The 19,015-nt window shown below is 44.3% G+C and overlaps 1 protein-coding gene across 1 annotated transcript in view; it reads left to right on the top strand.

The window, feature by feature from the left end:
- Nucleotides 1–12,581: 12,581 nt before the first annotated feature.
- The window catches only part of zeb1b (zinc finger E-box binding homeobox 1b), a 49,739-nt gene continuing 43,305 nt past the window's right edge, over nt 12,582–19,015 (top strand). Inside the window, exon 1 of the mRNA XM_006804501.2 lies at nt 12,582–12,738. Within this exon, the coding sequence (XP_006804564.2) occupies nt 12,681–12,738 (58 nt within the window). The 5' untranslated portion in view covers nt 12,582–12,680. The remainder of the gene's footprint in view (nt 12,739–19,015) is intronic.

The raw sequence follows: 19,015 nt of genomic DNA, 5'->3' as shown, positions 1-19,015 counted from the left end.
CCACTGCAAGGTTATGGAATAATTTATCCTCTTCTTTGGCATGCGCGCACATACCTGCGAAACCAAAAGTCCTGAGGCGACTCATGGATGACATGTCATGAATTACAGGTCAGAGTGAGTTATAGCCAGATCCGCCTACAAAACATTAAGGCTGACATTGTAATATAACATAATAACACAATTGCAGATGAGAAAAATGGTTCAGCAACATTCGTAGGAAAGAATGAGCTCTTTACTTGAGCTTAAAGAACTGAGTACAAGAACTCAAACTAAGAAAAAAGAGCAGTAGAAGGCCCCCACCTCCTTTTCCAGCTGATATATTTTTCAGCGAGGTACTCTGAGCATTCCTTGTTGCATATTCCCTCTATGGATAAAAGTATTTTACCTTGCTCATTATGTGAGACGTTGAGGTGTTTTGATGTTTGGAGATGAAAATGCTTTGAGATGAAATATTCATTTTTTTTTTTAGTTGGCTTAATTATGTATGTGTCCACTGTCAAGTTGGAAACTGCTGCTCCTATGAGGGATGTTTCAAGCGTACCTTTTTGCCATTGGCACAGAATACATTACCTCCTTATTACAGGGACTGCCTGGCATACACTCATATGCAACCTTATGGAAATATTAAATGAAGAGGCTGCACACCTCAATGGACACACTGAATAAGCATGAGCATCTCTCGGTCGTGACTCATAATGCGAAGATTGGGCTGATTGTTGCTTTTGGCTCACCCATTGCGTCATCCATTGTTTTACCAAGGCTTACAGTGAAAAAGTAAACCTGAGCTCCTTGGTCCTTTATTTCAATTAACCCTTTCCGTTCAATAAATAATGGCTTCTGTTTTAACTCATAAACCAGTGGTGGTGGTGGTGCCTTAGGTGCAATATGGCTGCATTGAAGTCACATCCAATTGCGTGTGGCCAAGCTAGGGGGAATTTCCCAAGAAGCCACATCAAAAGGAACAAGCCAGCTTTTGAGGAAATGCTCAAAATGGAAAGTAGATGAGAAGATCAATACCACACTTATGTCAGTACAGTGAAGCTATATTTAGTAGCCTCTTAGCTTAGCACAAACATTTGAAAAAGGCGAAACCATCTAAAGCCATAACCCATACAAATATAAGAATGTACAGTTGGCAGAGTTTATCAGACAAGTCTTCAGTTATTGAGATGCAGATGTGCTGATGGGCAGATTTTGTTTCCCTGGAGATAGCATCGCTGTTTTCCTGTAATGTTATGCTAAACCCCATGCTAGTGCTAAACCCTAGCTTATGTTAGCTGCACTATCACGGCATTTAGCTATTGAACAAGGAATATTATAACAAAGATTACTATTTTCAGCTCTTCATTTTTGTTCTGGGAGTCATGTATAGTAGTTTTGCATGAGCTGTTGTTAAAAAAAAAAGTAAATATCTTAAGTTGACCCTTTCGCAGCCTCCTAACCCTAGAATGCTAACATCAGGTGATTTTCACCCATGCAATTGTAGTCACAAACACGTTTCCAGTTCTATCATTTTTTATTAGAAACTTTAGAACTATTAGAAACGTTTTCACTAATTTTAGAACCTTTTCATGATACCTTTTTTTTGTGTTATTAAAATAAACAAACAGAAAACTTCAATTTGCCATGTAGTGTTGCACTTAAATATATTTTGATGGAAAGTATGTTTTATCTTATATTAAATATATTACGTTGACTAAAATAAACCCAAGATTAAGGATAGTGTTAGAAAAATGCACATTAGTAGCCTATACTGTGTTGCAGACACAGACAACTGGAGACATCATGGCATAAGCATTCCTGTTAGGCTTCTTAGGAGTTGGCTAATAGACTGTTACTCAAATGATTTGTATGTTTCTGTAATCTTTCATCCAGCAATATGTGCAAACAAATATTTTTTTGATTAAATGTATCACACAGATACATTTGCTGTAATGGTTCAGTGTTATGCTCCATTGATTTCTTTACATTTTAGAGAAATCCAATGTGCCAGCTCAGATTTGGGATAATATCACAAATTTAGTTTAGTGGACTTAGTAACTTTTAATTTTAAACAGAGTTTGTTTTTTGTTTTTTGTTTGTTTGTTTTTTTTACCAGTGGCATAATTTGGTGATGGTGACTGTCAGTGATGAAGCTATGCCCATCTCTCCAAATCCTCTCCAACCTTCATCCAGAGTCTGCTGTGATCAAGTGGACTCTGGAACAAAAATATGTACTTTTACTTGCTGTTAAAACTCACTGGTTGGCCGTGAAGTTACTAATTCATATAGTACCTTTTACACAGTGGCAAGTTATACCTAATTTACAGGTCTCCTGTATTTGGCAGCTTGGTATTCAACATTCTTTATCCAGTATGTCCAAACCATTTCAGCCTTACCTCTACAATTTTGTCTCCAAACTGCTCAACCTGATCTTCTGATATGCTCACTTCTTCCATCAACTCCATCCTGAATTCTTTGCATTTAATCCATTTAATCCTGGCCTCTGCCTTCACTTGCTTCTTCATATTCTTGATTTCCAAAGCCAGACTAGAGACAAACATCTAATGCACCATGATGGACTAGTTTGAATCTACCTCAGATGCTCCTGGCCTCACCTCCCTTCCACATGATCACCTACATACACAATAAATCTACCTTCCTTCTCTCCAACATATCAGCCAGATTGCTCCATTTGCCAGTCACAGTCCCTCCATTTTTTGTCCCTAATTTCACCTCCACATTCCCTTCCTTTCTTTCTCCTTCACTGTCTCCTCACTCCTTCCCTGTCTCCTGCTCCCTTGTCTTCAACCAAAGTAGCACAGTTGCCACTGTTGTTAAACCAGGCCCGACCGCTCCTCTGTGGAAATCTCATTCTTTACGATCCACATGCATGATTTTATGCCAGATGCACTTCCTTCCAGGCTTGGGACCAAAACTGGGAGTACAGACGCTTGCCCCCCCCCCCCCCCCCCCCCCCATGGCTGGTTTGTGGGTGTCCTTGCATTTGTGGCTATTTAAAGTTTCCAACAGCCTAACTTCTGCCTGGCTTTGTTGCTCCTCTCCCTTCCAAAGCACTGAAGTCAAGACTCTTTGGCTCCTTTCAAAGCTGTAAACCATGAAAATGAAACACTAGTCTATCTGACTTTCAGTTTTGTCCAGATGTCGCTTTGAGTACAGATGTGTAATGTTCTCCACGTGTTTCTAATATGGAGTTTCACTGCACACTTGGCTTACACCTTCGGGGTGAATACTCAAGAGGTGATTGAGGTGAAGAGATTGGTTCAACTACATGAATCTACTGTATATAAATTACCACTCTTGTCAGTACACCTTAAAGGACCAGTAAGCTAAATTAGGGATTTGGTATTAAGTTCTACACGTGGTATCGTCATATAATCTTCCCCAGCAAAAAACACACAGTTTATTTAGGCCAACAAAATGAGCATTACACTATATTCTAAACAGTATACTGTCTTTTCAAGTACTGCCAGCAAAGGCTTAGAATAAATCAGTGTTTAACCAAATCTTGCAATGCGTCATTGATAATTTCCATAACTATAAGAATCCTACTGTATTTCTTAAAATCTTTCCCCATCAAAAACAGCACCCACTGGTGAGTGAGTTTCCTCGTCCTCAACACCCCATTACGACACGAAACGCGCTCTATCTCTGTACATGTTTATTTCCAAAGCCTCGCTGGTTGTTATGTTATTATTACAGTCATTTCCTGTGCTGGAATTTCATTTTGGGGCTCCCCTTTTGCTCTTAAAACTTACTAGCAGCCCGTCACCCTTTCAGCACCTCTGGCTGGCTCTTGTAAAGGTGTGGGTGGCCGTGCTTGGACCCTGAAGTGGTCGCACGGACGCTGAGCTGTGAAATTACATTAAGCCGCCAGGCTAAGGCCCATGGCAATCCTCCCTTAATGAAAACTGTTTCGCAGCGCAGGCTGCTCGGAGCACCGGAGACAATCTGTTTGACAAGCGGGGTTTAATATGGAGAGGTTGAGTAAAGGGACACCATAGTAATTGCTGGCATTTTGGATGTTCATTTATAGTGCTCCGCCGCTATTCATGTGCACAGAAAAATGTTCTGATGTTCTGTGAGTGTGTGTGGGAAAGGAGTAGGTGTGCGGTATTCATATTCATCCAGTGAAAACATCAGTGGCCTATCACAGATTGAAACATAAGCACATACACAAACATAAACCACCCACACGCTATTTACTCATAGAGCCTCACCATTGTACCTGTAACTGCATACTCGCAGATGTGTTTCCTTGTAATGGAACTGTGACATATAGATTCATATCATCAGTTGGGGGAATGACGTGTAGAAGTGGGTATTAAAAGGTCACACAATCAGCGAAAAGTACACCGTTATATTATGGGAGCCACCGCATTTAATTTTAGTAACATGAAGAGGAAACTCAGGAGAAAATGTTCTAAATAAAAACATTTGCTAAAAGAGATGTTCGCCTTTTTGCTAACAGAAGTGGTTGAAATGAAAAGCTTTTGACATGCCGTACAATTTGCACCTAATTTTAAACTACCAAACAATGCAGAGTGGAGCAGCATTACTTCTTTTGTGTGTAGATTACCAAAAAGATAAAGGTAAACAAACTTCAGGGACAGCAGCATGAAGGAGATGAGACTCGGAGCCAAATGACTCATTTGCAACTTTCACTTCAGCTCAGACGTTGAGAGGACACTAAACTAAGTTTAACGATAAGTTATAAGTTATCCTATTAGTTTTTACATTTTACAGCTGTTTTTTTTTCTACAGCGGGACATCCCCCCAAAACAACTGCAGAGTCATAATGATCATTTTAAACATTATATCATACACCGATCAGGCGTAACATTATGAGCCCTGACAGATGAAGTCAGTAACACTGATTTTCCCTTTATCATGGCACCTGTTAGTGGGTGGGATTGATTATGTAGCATTTTGTCCTCAGAACAAGAAATAGAGTTTGACACAGGCCAAATTGTGATGGTTAGATGACTGGATCACAGCATCTCTGAAACTGCATCTTTGTGGGTTGTTAGAATAAACGTGTTAGAATAAAATGAACATCAGTTTATTATGTATCGGGCTGGAAAGCTGCAAATCAGTCAGGGTCCACTGGTCACTAGCAGTGGACATGTCAGCATCAGAACTGGACCACGGAGCAATTCAATTCAATTCAGTTATATTTATACAGCGCTAAATCACAACAATAGTCGCCTCAAGACGATTTATATTGTAAGGTAGACCCTACAATAATACATACAGAAAAAAACCCAACAATGATATGACCCCTATGAGCAAGCACTTTGGCGAAAGTGGGAAGGAAAAACTCCCCTTTAACAGGAAGAAACGTCCGACAGAACCAGGCTCAGGGAGGGGCGGGGCCATCTGCTGCGACTGGTTGGGGTGAGAGAAGGAAGACAGAATGAAAGACATGCTGTGGAAGAGAGCCAGAGATTAATAGTGGCTGTGGAAGAAGGTGGGCTGGTCTGATGAATCGCATTTTCTTTTACATTACCTGGATGCTGTGAAAGGATGTACTATGGGAAGATAACCAGCCAGCGGCAGCAGTGTGATGCTTTTGGGCAATGTTCTCCTGGGAAGCCCTGGGTCCTGCCATCAATGTGGATGCTCTTTTGACACCTACCTAAGCATTGTTGCAGACCATGTACACCGTTTCATGGAAACAGTACTCCCTGATGGCTGTGGCCTGTTTCAGCAGGATAATTCATCTTGACACAAATCAAAAATGGTTTGGGAATAGTTGAAGGAGCACAAAAGAACGAGCTTGAGATGTTGGCTTGGCCCCCGAATTCGCCAGATAGGCAGGTGTTCATATTGTTACGCCAGATTATTGCAGGTCTGCAAAGCGCTGTGGGGCACCTGTGGTTCACTTTGGAGGTGCAAACATAGAGAGACTGAGTAGAAAGAAGTTCCAGTGTAATAAAATTCCATAATGTCTCCAGCTTTCAGTTACCTCTACTCTAACAGACATGTTCTGAAAGCTTGGCCACATAAAATAGAAGTTACCACCAGTGATAGATCAAGTAGACATGAATGGAAAAAATTAGAAAAACTGGCAAACCAAATTTATCTTTGCCGTATCACCCAGTTAATAACATCTTCTTTTCACTGCAGTGCACCTCATTTCACATTTGTTCCTGCACCACAGATTGCCTTTGAACTGTGAGAGAAGATGCCTTCAAAAAATAACACCTTGATGGACCAAGTTTGACGTCTTCCCAGAGAACTCAAACGCCGTTCCAGCCGCAAGGACAAATGAACAGTAAAATGCAACAGGAGTTCCAATAAATACAGTATAAATTTAAACTGGGCTTTCCACAGTGTGGCTGTCTCCTCTTGACAGTCACAGGAGGAGGGGGAAGACTGAAGCAAGCATGTCTGGAGCAAGGAGGTGTGCGTTCATGTGTGTGCACGTGCACGTGCGGGGATAAGTTCACACACACATCTTCCTAGCCAAAACAAGTATATTTCTTGGCCTGGTGTCTAGACAGGCAGCGTTACTTTTACCCACGGGTCAAAAGCTCTCTGCCCCGTGGCCACCCACCCCTGTGTAATCATGGGAGCAAAGGGAGTTTGTGTCTGTGAGGGGTCTTAACTCCTGCTGCATGCTAATCCTGCGTGAGTTATTATCTAATGGTGATACTTGAGAAAGAAAGAAAATACAATAAAGGGACTTTTTATTGCTCACACTTCCCTCCAGTTGTGTCTCAGGTAAGAAAGGTACACGTATTAATTTAACGAGAAACAAAAACCTGCTTATTTGCCATGATGAGAGCTACTCGACCTCTGAAAACACGTGTATGATGTTATTTGTGGCTCTGAAAGGAAAGTTGAGATGTGTCTCACATGAACTCTGGAGAGTATCAGGAGTTGTCCGCTCTCACATGTAGCAGGCAACGGGAGAAGACTTCCAAACGCTGGAAATATATGTGCTATTCACACACGGATGGAATCGGACAATATGCAGACTTTGTATGGCATCAAGGGTCAGGACGATTTTTAGCACAGGGAGGAATGCAAAGAAATGGAAATAAAGTAGCTGCGACCAGAAGCTATGAAGCAACACTAATGGGTTAGCAAGCTACATTGTGTCAGACCTAGCACTCTCTTTTAGCCTGCCTAATATCGTAGTATTAGTCAGTATGCCTGATAAGCATGATCAGATTATAATTCTAAGGTTCTAATTCTTTTTTATTTAGAAAATCCTGTAGGTGCATAAATGCAACTTTTGACGCCTTCCCTTACTAATAACGCTGAACAAAGCTCAGCTGTAAAGTCACATGGTCACCGGAGTTTGGAAATGCCATATCTAGAGATACAATGGTTCAGGAATGGTTCTAGGAGCATAACAATGAGTTTGAGGTGTTGACTTGGCATCCAAAATTCTCCAGATCAGACCAACACAGCAGAATACACAGACCCATCATCGGAGGACCGAGCAGTGAGTGTGATAATATGAGGCTACATAAGAGGAAAAGTTGTTGGGCACATGACATTTATAGATGGCTTGTAGTTATACCAAAATACAGGCTGACAAGCTGCTTTCCAGTCTCCTGAAGTCTGGCAGAAAATTAACATTTCAGTGTGATAATGGTCCAAACCAACACTGCCAAAATCACACAAGTCTTTTTAGAGATGATAAAAACTAGGACCAAGTCACTTGGCTTAAATCCAAGAAGAAAACCTTCAGGGTAGCAGAGTAGAGCAACACAACCCTTTCAGCAAAGAACAGCAGAGAAATGGCTTTCTAAAGATGGAGTCTGACATCAGAAATAAAGGTGACACACAACTCGTATGACATTTAGGTGACATTGCACTCCAGTGTACTGACATTTATTTTACACAGATTAAACAGCCTTTTGTAGTCTGTCAGAGCTGCTTTTAGCCACTATATACACTGGTGTGTTCAAACTTTATCAGTTCACCACTATTAACTGCCTGCTATTTACAGTTGTAGTGTGTAGTTTATGTCACAGCAGATGAATGCATTTAGTTTGGCATCTAGGATCAAACTCATCATTCAGGTGGATGCTGGGCTGGTGGATCTTCTGCAGCTCCTTAAAGAGGTGTGTTTGGTATATGCTGTGATGAGTGTTTGGCAAAAAATCCTCTTTATCAAAGTACATTTTCAGACTGGAGCTGTACATCAGTATTCACAGGGTAAGCACCATGACAGTAGAAAGTAGGTGGAGAAAGTGTAATCATATTCTTTGGGGGGGTCTGACAGCTGTTCTTGCTCCGTCCTCCTCACCTTTCTCTCAACTCAAACATCTGAGGCGTGGCTCACTCCAGCAAGCATGTCAGCTACTTCCTGTCTTGAGGGGGGAACAAAATAAAAAAAAATCCATGGAAGGAGACGGAAGCGAGCTGAGAATACTGTGCCCGAGATTGACATCTAGCCCTCAAAACACTGCATTGTTGTCTCTGAGAGCCTGACAGCTTGCATTGAGCCGCCGCTGAATACTTCAGCCCATATTTGTTTTAGGAGTTTCCCCACGGGGGCCGACTTGACCTCAGAAGAGAGACATGAGAAAATTCTCAGGCTCTGTTGATTCACGACGAGCCAGATTGTTAAAAGCAGCAGCTTTTATAAATCAACAAACTCTGCTCACTCGTGCAGTGCTTACTCACGAGGATGTGTGGCACTGAAATGGATCTGTTCTCATCTCCACAGTATCGCTTTGCACTGAAGGCTCAACCTCAGGACTTAAACTGTGTGCATATGTGTGCGTGTCTGTCAGCCCTGGCTGTAGCTGAGCAGAATGGCTGTGATAGTGTTTTGTTGCGGGGGGGGGGGGGGGGGGGTCTGAGAGGGGGAGGGGGGACCTCACATTTAGGCTGGCGTCTCTTGGGAGAGATTAAGCAGTTTAGTCTCTGCTGCGTCTCTCTCTATCACTGCCTCCAGCCTGTCCCCTGTATTCGGAGCGAGGCAGGCTGCGCATTTTCTGTCGTCCTTTTGTTTTGTTTTTGTTTGTGGCAGTTTCTGTTCCTCTCTTTCGCTCTCATTTCCTCTGCTCCTTCTCTTGCTTGTTCTCCTTCCCTCTATTCTGCCTGCTCGTGACGCTCTTTCGCTTTCCTTCAGACTCTTTCTCTATTTTATAACCTCCCCCCCTCCCCTTTTATGTTTTTCACCCTTTCGACCTCTGGACATCCAGCTGATACTCTTAGCTGACAGCCCAGATGGCACACACACACACACCAAACCACCCCCAAAACACAAACTGAATACTGTCAGCCCCTCACTCACCGATAGGCTGCTTCAGCTGGGCCATCCTGCTGAGCTGATCCCCCTTGTCCTGTGTGGAGTACTGTGGAGTTCAACCACTACTCACATTAATCTCCTAAACGATCCTGGACCTAAGAGGATCAATACTCATTTTCAGGGAGCAGCATGATCCCTTAATGTAGTGGAGGATGGCTGCTTATCCCTCCCGCCCCCCCTTCATTCACCCCCTCCCCTCCTCTATTTTAATTCCCCATTGGATGAGCAAGAGTCAGCCTTTCATTTCATTTCATGGGCCACTTTATTCAAGGCAAGATCGTGCTTTTATTGCTGTTGTCATTTCTCAGGTGACTGGCACCTGTATGTCCTGGTCATAGAGGGGATAAAAACGGCCTCCATCTTCATTAGGGTTTCACTCTGAGGAGCTTGTTTTTATGACATTCGATCTGTCTCTTGTAATAGACTCTCTTCCCTCCCCAACATTCATCCCAATCACGGTGGGGTCACACAGGGTGCCTACGTATAACTGAGAGCGTGCGTTTCCCATTTGCAGTGCAAACTTTTCAGAGGTTTGCAAGAGCAAATAAATCGCTCTGGTTTTACTCCACTTACTTTGAAACACATCAGAAGCGTCTTCGGTCTATTTCGTATTAGCGGTCCTCGTGTAATTGTTATTCTTTGTTTTCCACAGACGTTGAGAAAAAGAAAAAAATGACTTCATGCTATAATAGCGGCGTGATCCAAGGAAAATGGGAAAGATCTGACTTTCCACTGGATAACAAGCATCCTATTTTTCCAGACTGTGTGCAGCTCCGACCGCATGCTTAGCTTAGTGTCTCATCATTGATCTTTGCTGATGCAGACTGTTTCTGGGGCCTTTTTCATCAGGAGAGGTAGCCACAGTGCAATGAAAGGCAGGCTGCCTATTGGTGGAAGAGGCCACCTAGAGCAAGTTTGTAGGTGTTGTTTATGCTAAAGCTATTACTCTGCGTCTGGGCAGCCTGCCCCGAGAGCTGGACCGCTCTGCTGCTACTGAATTATTCACCTCAGAGGTCTGCCATCCCGTGTATACAAGCTGTCACATGTAGCTGAGTGATAAGCTGATTGTCCTGCAATGTGGGGTTTGTTACTCTGTGTGTGTAAATACTGTATGGGCAGATTTATATGTTGAAATGTTGTGTGTGGTTAAATGATGATATCTGCAAAGTCTAATTCAAATATATCTCTGAGACTTCTGCTTGCTTCTTGAAGCACTAGCAGCTCAAAATTGTTGCATCCTCCTTAAAACAGTCTGCCTTGACAATGCGGGATACCCCAAACTGATGCAAAACCGGGGTTATGCAGTCAGTATGGACTGAAAGATGATAACATCTCAGATACAAGAAGTCCAGGCGTGAGAAGCCAATTACAGCCCACTTTGATCCTGAGTGGCCCCGACCACTAAAATTATTGCCGAAAAATGTGTTTTTATTTTTAAATCCCTTCTTGTTTTTGCTGTTAACATGTTAATGTACATTGCACTTAATCATGTTTTATAAAACAACTATCTAGAACTTAAAAGCTTACTAGGAGAAACCCTTGAAGCTGTTTTCTGAACTGCCATATTTCAGGGCTGCTGAGGTGTCAAAGCTCATCAATAAGGGTGAAGGGGAGGTCATCAAATGTCATCTTTATGGGGAAAAGAGTTAAGAAAAGCGCTAGAAAGACTGTTAAGCTGATGATTAGGATATCCAGCTCTGTTGATATCTCTCTCAAGATGTGATCCATTCTCTCTGCTGAAAAATCAAGTGAAAAAAAAGTATGCCATCTTATTTTTTGCAATTTTTACTCTGCAAAGCTGTTGACTTGTTCTGGCCCCTGGGCCCTACATTTGACACTTCTGGCTTGTAGTCATCTGCTTCAAGAATAGCCACGACTAACACACTGCTGCAAGTCATGGGACCGCGAGCATCATATAAACTTCATCTTTCCCCATCACTACAAGCATCCAGAGGAATTCACCTCAAACATGTGATCCTGGATATTTCTCTTCTGTTTACACAGTGTGGTTCGCCCTGTGTGTGTGTGTGTGCATGTGTGGTTGAGTGTGTGTGTGTGTGTGTGTGTGCCCGTATGTGTGTGAAGGTTTTAGGTCTGATTGGATACAGTCTGAACCTGCTGATTGTGCTGGCATGTCTGTGTCCTCTTCATCACCGCCGTAGAGGGTTCGGCTCAGGAGAACAGCAGGGTCTTTCTTTAGGTGGAGGATTGAATCAGTGATGACAGTCTCATGACTGCTTCCTCTTTCTGACACACAAACACACACAAGCCCTGTCTGCTGTTTTTTGCAACCCTACTGTGCTCACACACAGGAAAACATACATTCAAACAGAAGAGGTCAGGCTCAGGTATGAAAAAAAATGAAAATGATTAAAGATAGCAAACTTCCTTTAAAAATGCACCTGAGGAGTCTCCTGTGGAAGCCATGCTTCTTTTAAATCTTCATTAAAGTTTGCAGTCTCCTCTATCCGTGGCTACTTACCTAATTTACAAAACCCATCAGTGGGAGGGTAAGGGGGGTGGGGGCTGATCATCCTAAAATCTGGTTGGAAGGAGATTTGGGAATGGCAGTGACTGAGCAGTAGTGCTGGGAAGCCATAAAAAGGGAGCACAACTTGTGCCAAACGTGGCCTTTTTCATTTCAAGTGTTCACCTTCATTTTTCAGGGCCAAATTCTCTGAAAGGTTCCAAGAACAAAGATCCAGCATGTGACAGATACAAACCGGCTCCAGGCTGTTTTGCATTCTTCCTTGTAGTGCACTAATCTGCTTACCTACTGGAGTTCAGTCTTCATATGTACACTCATACCTGTACAATCACACACACTCCCAAACTTATCCAAAACGGATTAAATAACTACTCATTTTTTTATTATTTACATCTCTGTCATGTATTTTTTTATTTGTTCGTTTTGTTTTTGTTTTTGACATCTGTTCCATGTGCTTTAAAAGTCAACAAAACATTCAAATAATAATAATAATAATAATAATAATAATAATAATAATAATAATAATAATAATAATAATAATTTGGAGAAAAAATATATTAGAACTAACTTCCAATTTGCGTTGTGGTCATAAAAATAAAATGTGGTGGAAATACCTTTCAGTATCATCAAAGAAAAATACACAGAAAAATATTTATGCTGTTTAAAAACACGCCACATTCGTGACAGCGGAGCAGGTACGGACTCCACGCAGCTTTCGCTCTCACTCCCAGCACTCCGCGTGAAGGATACTGGCAGCGTGGGTCGATGAGGTGCGGGAAGGTGATGCCGTAAAGAGTGTCGTAAACCAGGTGCGGAGAAGGGGAGGTGAAGGGAAGCCAGGAGGAGGAGGGGGGGAGAGAGGGGGGTGAGAGAGGAGGTGACTCTCCGGCAGCATTTAGACACAACGAAAGGATCATGGCGGATGGCCCCAGGTGTAAGCGCAGAAAGCAGCCGAACCCGAAAAGGACCAACGGTGAGTAAAACTACTTCCGACTCGGAGCTTTGCTTTCAGAGATACGGTGTGAACGCCGTCCTGTCTCCCAGTAATTTTGCCGAAAAGTTTCGTGGCCCAGAAGTCCGGTTTTTACTCACCGAAAGTGCTGGGAAGTAGCAAGTGAGCGCTGTATTACAGCCCTATGTGGTGTACCGTTATACCTGGGTCGCGGCTCTCCCACCGCCTAGCGGCTCTCTGCGCCGGAGACCGTTATACGCACCTCAGTCCGTTATGAGTGGAAAAGCTTTTGTTTCCACTTTAAACTGCTTTATTTGTTTAAACACACTTTGTCCGTCTCTACAGGCTGACAATCCATTGATTTAGTCCCATTCTGTCGAGTTATTGAGCCCACCACTAAACTCGGACCTGTTTCTGAGGGGAAGCGGTCTACCTGATTCCTGTTGCGGACCTCGACGGACACATTGTGTTTTTACATATGGATAAAAGAAATCATTAAGCAGAACTGTGTTTTGGTTTGGTTTGTTTTTCCTCGACAATGTTGATAATTATCTGTATTATCTGTGCGCGTGTGAAGCAGAGGGGACACAACTGTTTGTTCTTTCTTTCGCGCACAGGCAGCAGGTAGCGACAGGACACTGTTGCTGCCCTACGAGGGCTGACAAAACGAATTTTCCCCCATTTAACCCGACCTGTCCTGTTATCCAGACACTTAAGTGTGAATGTAAACACAGTTTTCAAGCTTTAAAGCCGAGAAGCGCTGAAACTGTATCGGTGTATTGGAGCTCGCTTTGAACACTTGCCTTTCCTCTAACTTAACTGTTTCGTTTCGATGCCGCACACGCCGTGAACATTAAATATGACTTGTCAGAGGGGGTTTGACAGTGAAGCAGTGGCAGAAAGCTTGGGAGAAACATGGATGGGGTAGCCGGAGGTTCCGGAGAACGAGGAGTATCTCACGCGCTGTTTGTGTGAGCAGGGCGAGCGCAGCCCATATAAGGACAGCGGATCCTCTCCTGTCGCGCATTGGGAATCCTGATTGTTGTAGGACGGTGGTCGCGAGCGAACCTCTTTACTTTTCTGTCTTTACTCACTTCATTACAGCTTGTAGCCCGCAGCAACATTTGAAATGGTTACATTGTTTAATGTTTTAACATGCCGACGTGCGAAGCAAGACGGTTTTTTTTGTTATTTAAGGGTGGTGTGAAAATACTGGTGAACCGTTACAAAGTCGCATGTGCAGCTCTACTTTGTTCAAATATCTGTCTCCTCGTTGTGTGACGTGCATAAATGGACTTTTGCGAGTATATAACGTCTGTTTTTTCCTGCTTCGCTCTTTCTATTTACGTGCTGGACTGTGGTGAAATCGTCGTTTCCGGTGCTCGGACTACTTTTTTTTCTTCTTTTTTGATTGAGAAAACAAGTTGTTCCGTCGTGGATCTGACAGCGTGTGGCGTCCATATCAAGTAGTCTCGGTCCTGCGTTAGCCTGTGTACCACCCAGTGTAGCTCACGGGAACTGAGGTGATACGCGAATATCGCTTTTATTTTTGCTTAGTAAGATGCGATGGCTCCTGCGCTGCTGAAAACGAGTTAGTGGGTGGGAAAATGCAAGCAAATTGTGCCGTGTGGATTTTCTGTTGATGTCTGATCAATTTAGGAGAAGAGTATAAAACAAAAAGAGAAACAAAAACTTTGAGCCGGTGCTATTTATGTTCTCCATTGTGATTTTGTTCTCTTTTCATAAGGGTGTGTTTGCATTTCATTCCTGGAGCAGTGTCCAACGTGCGGACACACCTCAGATAACGGTCCTGCTGTCAAAGTGTGGGTATTTCTATTACCCCTGGGAGGAAGGGAGCTTTTAAATGACTTCTCATGTGCTTTCCTTTGTTGCTCTTTCTCCTTTCTTTAAGTTAACGGGCCTGTATTAATCATTTCTCACTGATGACACGGCCCTATTGATATTTAAAGTCAAACAGATGTGCTCCTTGTTTCCTTGCCTCATTTGCATTTCCTTCAAAGGGGATGTTGAGGCCTGTGTTTTTAAAGCCCTTGCTTCCTACCACCACCTGACAAGGCAGGTGATCTGTCACATAAATGCACCTCTCAGCTGAAGGGGATTCCTCAGAGAAGTTAGATGAAGCTTCTTCTTTTTTTTGGTTTGTTTTTGTTATGCTCATTTGATGTCTCTCCCTAATTATAAGACCCTGTTGCTTTTTTAATGAATGAAGCCCTTGAGTTTTGCCCGGCTTGTTATAGTCCGAGACTTTGCCAGCAGAGAGGGAGCCGAGATCAAGGTGAGCCCCATTCCCTGTTGTAAACAGAGAGGTGTTAACAGCCTGCAGGACAACAGGTGTTTGCAATCGGCGGGATACTACAGCTTCCTTTGTCGCTTCTCCCCCCCTGCCCCCCCTCAGGAATAGCGGCGGTAATTTAAAACAGCAATTTGGGAATAGAGGAATGCGGACGGTATTAACATTCTTTGCAAAAATAAACAGGGTCGTTGTGGGGGGCGGGGGGGCGGGGGGTGCTGTGAAGGAGCTTGTGCACAGGTAGCTTAGATTTCTGTTTATTCGATGATATGACGCAGACCTTTTTCCTCATCTCCTCGCGTGTCTCCCGCCCTGCATCACTCCCTCTTTTGCTCCCTCTCCGTCATCCTTTTTCTCTCTTTCACACACACACACTTGCACCACCTTGATGAATCATCCGTCAAATAAGGCAAATGAGGTTGCGGGCTCGGCACTTGGCAACAGCTCATGTAATGTTGAAGAGTATGTTTATTGGCCTGGTAAAACTATACTTAAACTATACTTGGTGCCCTGGACTCGCTCGCCCTGTCTAGAGACCACTGAATACAACCACATGCTGTAAGTTTGTGGAAGAACAATAAAAAAAAAGAGAAAGAAACATAACAAAACAATAGTTTAGCTGCAGCTTGTGCTGTTTGTGTGAAACAAGTGATGTTTGGGCCCGTAGCGGAGGCTTCGGGAGGAGGTGGGGATTGGCTGCCACTTGTGCATCTTAAAAGCCATCTGTTTACATTTAAAAGGTCCACCCCTGTTGTGGGAAGAGTTTAGCAGAGGAGGAAATTTTTCATTTATCTCGCTGCTTTTCACCAACTTCCCCGGCAGCTTCATTTGAAAGTGCCAAGTAAGAAGAAACCCCCCCAATCCCCCCAAAACCCCTCAGCTCCTCCTCCTCCTCCCTTCTCTCTCCGCTCTCAGTCTGTCCCCTCTCACTCCTTGTTCCAGATCTAGAGCTCGTCCTTTATTTCACATTTGGGCAGGGAAGTTTTGGGGGATTGGACAGGGGGGCGGGTTAGGACACAGTAGCCAGGGGTGCTGTTGATTGCCCCCTGACCTAGGCACCCATGCGTGCTTAGAGTATGACTTCACTTTCCCCCCTCTGTGCCATTGTGAAGCTTCCAGCATGTCCAATTGTGTTTGTGTTTAAGTCTGTTCAATGACAGGGGGAAGAGGGGGAGAAGGAGGATGGTGGGGATGGTGAGGGGTCCTAGAGCACTTTTTTTTTCTCTGCTCCTCCTTTCTCTCCCCCCATAACCCCCCCCCCCCCCCCCATTCCTCTCTGACCCCCTCTAAATTGCAAGCTCCGTGTTCCCAGTGGAGTCGAAAGGGGATGGGAGGTGGAGCAGCGAAAGATTTATACAACAGGTGACAAGTGAGGGAACGATGCTGGCAAGATATAAAGAATGATGCATAGGCAGCCAGCTCCCAGACCTCTGAAGTTGTTGCACAACTTGTTTTAAACATCAGCAAAAAAAATTAAAAATAACACAATGCAGGTAGAAATCGCCTACATAAAAACTTTTTGCTTTTTAGCTAAACTTCACATTCTTCGTGTTGGAAATAAGCTTGAGATCATCTGACCGTTCGGTGGAATTAAAACGATGTGATGTACGACCACACTCCCACCTCTGTTAAGGCGGCTTAATGATTAGCTACTCCCATGGAGGCTGAGAGCATTAGCCTATAAAAAGGTGCTCTCCCTTCATAAAGAAGGAGTTTTAAACCCAGAGTCAGTTTCAGTAACCCCCTTAACTGTGCTTGGATGTGCTTTATTGGGGGGGTTTGTGTGGCTGAATGCTTAACTGAACCATTGTGTGTCACGGCTTTAGTGAGAAAGCCTGAGGAGAAAGAGCCTGGTTACCTTTGGAGTTTGCCTGCTCTACCTCATACACTTTCAGTGGCAGAAGAAAAGGGCCATTCAGCAGGCCCCGGGATGGGGAGGGAGAGCCCTTTTCACACTGGGCTTGTGGGAAACTTCTCCTCCATACTGTGCATGCCATTTGCATATGACCCATTCTTTTCCCAAAGGTCCCTGTGAGGGAGGAATCCGTGGAACGTTTGCAGAATTCATCAAATCCCTCTCTCACGTGGCCCTCAGGGCCCCTCGAGAGGCTGGCATCGAAGCGCTCTGTTTGACATTTTTTGTCTCGGAAATGTAGCTTGTGGCTGCGTCACGCTCACTCGCCTTAATGCTAACAGCAACGCATCCCCGTGGCATTTCTGTGCCATGTATGTTTTAAAGTGTGCTCGCCCATTCTGCTGATTTGAATGTCAGGGTGAATTGAAGGCTTAATTTGGCACAGCAGGCAGGAGTTTCCCCAAATCCCCAGCATGGGCCATGATGTGCATGACAGCCTCCGAGGCTCCCTAACTGTTGATGATGCAGCCGTATGCACAACGGCAGTCGTTGCCACTCGAAGGACAAAAATATCCTGGAGTTGCTGACTTAGGGTGTTTGGGGCGGGGGGTCCGGATAATGGGGGTAAGCGGTGGGAGCTTGTAGCGACGCGTCAGCTCGGTGAACTGGACAAAACCACAACTGCCGCGCCCCTCCCGCCCATCCAGAATCATCCTGGGTTACTTCACTCCAGGTCATGTTGGTAGTGTAGTAACAGCATCCACGCTTCTCTTGTTGTTGAGCAAGGTGTGTGTCTCTGATTGCCTTGACCCTAGCCACAGATACTGCTACAGAAAGCGGTGTAGGCTGGTATTTGATGCAGTGCAGGGAGGAGAGCTCACTTAAGTGTATCATGTAAGCTAACTGAGCAGAAAAGCCTCCTTTGCCCTCCTCTCCTGACTCCAAAGCAGTGAGTCATGGGCAGAAAGGTGTACTTGCAACCTTTTGAACTCTCCCAGTCTTTCTTCTTTCCCTCGCTCCTTCCACACAGGTGTGGGTGTGATGGACAGTGATCCTGAGTAGTGTGTATACTTGTGGGAGAGATTACCTCTAAATTGCCATCCTGCCGGAGGTAAACGTTGCGTACACCCTGTCCGTTGCTGTCTGTTGATGTGTGTTTTTAATCATGTTTTTGGGTCTGTCTACAGACCCCTCCTCACATCATCACCGCCGCTACCTCCTTCTCTCCCATCCCACCCATCCCCCCCTCCCTCCCTGGGGTCCTCAGTGGAGCGGTTAATGAAAAAGACTGGACTGACACAATAGGCAGAAGGCGCACCCGGTGAGGGGCTTTTACACCAGCTTGTGTTTGCGGCAAAAGCTCATCAGGGCGAACCTCTGCTGACCACCTTTCTGTCGTGTTTTTGAGACATAGATGTTGGACATCTTATCCTTTTTTATTGTGCCCGACCTTGTTACGGTCCCAGAGCGTCTCTGTCTAGAGGGATGAAATTAGATGACATCAGTTGAAAAGTAATCCACTGCCATGTGTTGTGCTCTGAACACAACCCAGCGGCTGGCTTTTTGCCAGCCCCTTATGATGACCATATTGATTTTCCTCTCCATAGCACACAGAACTGATAATGGCACTCCTGAGGGGGGGTACACATTCATATTCACATTTGATTCCAGTTGCCCAGTCTGGTTGCGATGTCCCGAGGGACACGGTGGCTAACAAATCGACTGCTCCTGTGCCTTCCCAAGCCTGTGCAACAAGGTAGCTAAAGCAGGGCTAGCCTTGCAATTGCTTCAGCGAGAAACGACAAAAAAAAATCTTAGTCACCCTGTTTGTTAGTCAGAGAAGAGAAGGCCGGCCGCTATGCTGAATGTCAACATGGATAAACATCCTCACAGGATTAATGAGAGAAGAATGGGCAGTCTGAAAACAGAGGGAGGGCAGAATAGCGGAGGCATGGAGATTCCTCATTGCCCCATTTAACCCTTGAGCGTTTTGTTGAGGTCCTCACTGTCCAACAACTGCGAGCTGACTTACCGTTACAAGAAGGAAGCTACAGTATCGGACAAAGAATCAAGTGATAGTTTGTCTGTGCAACAGCAAACGCATTACAACAAAGACACATAAAAGTACTTTC

This window comes from Neolamprologus brichardi, chromosome 9 (assembly GCF_056152115.1).
Source record: "Neolamprologus brichardi isolate AB-2024 chromosome 9, ASM5615211v1, whole genome shotgun sequence".
Taxonomy (NCBI): domain Eukaryota; kingdom Metazoa; phylum Chordata; class Actinopteri; order Cichliformes; family Cichlidae; genus Neolamprologus; species Neolamprologus brichardi.
This window is presented reverse-complemented; position numbering and strand designations above follow the sequence as displayed.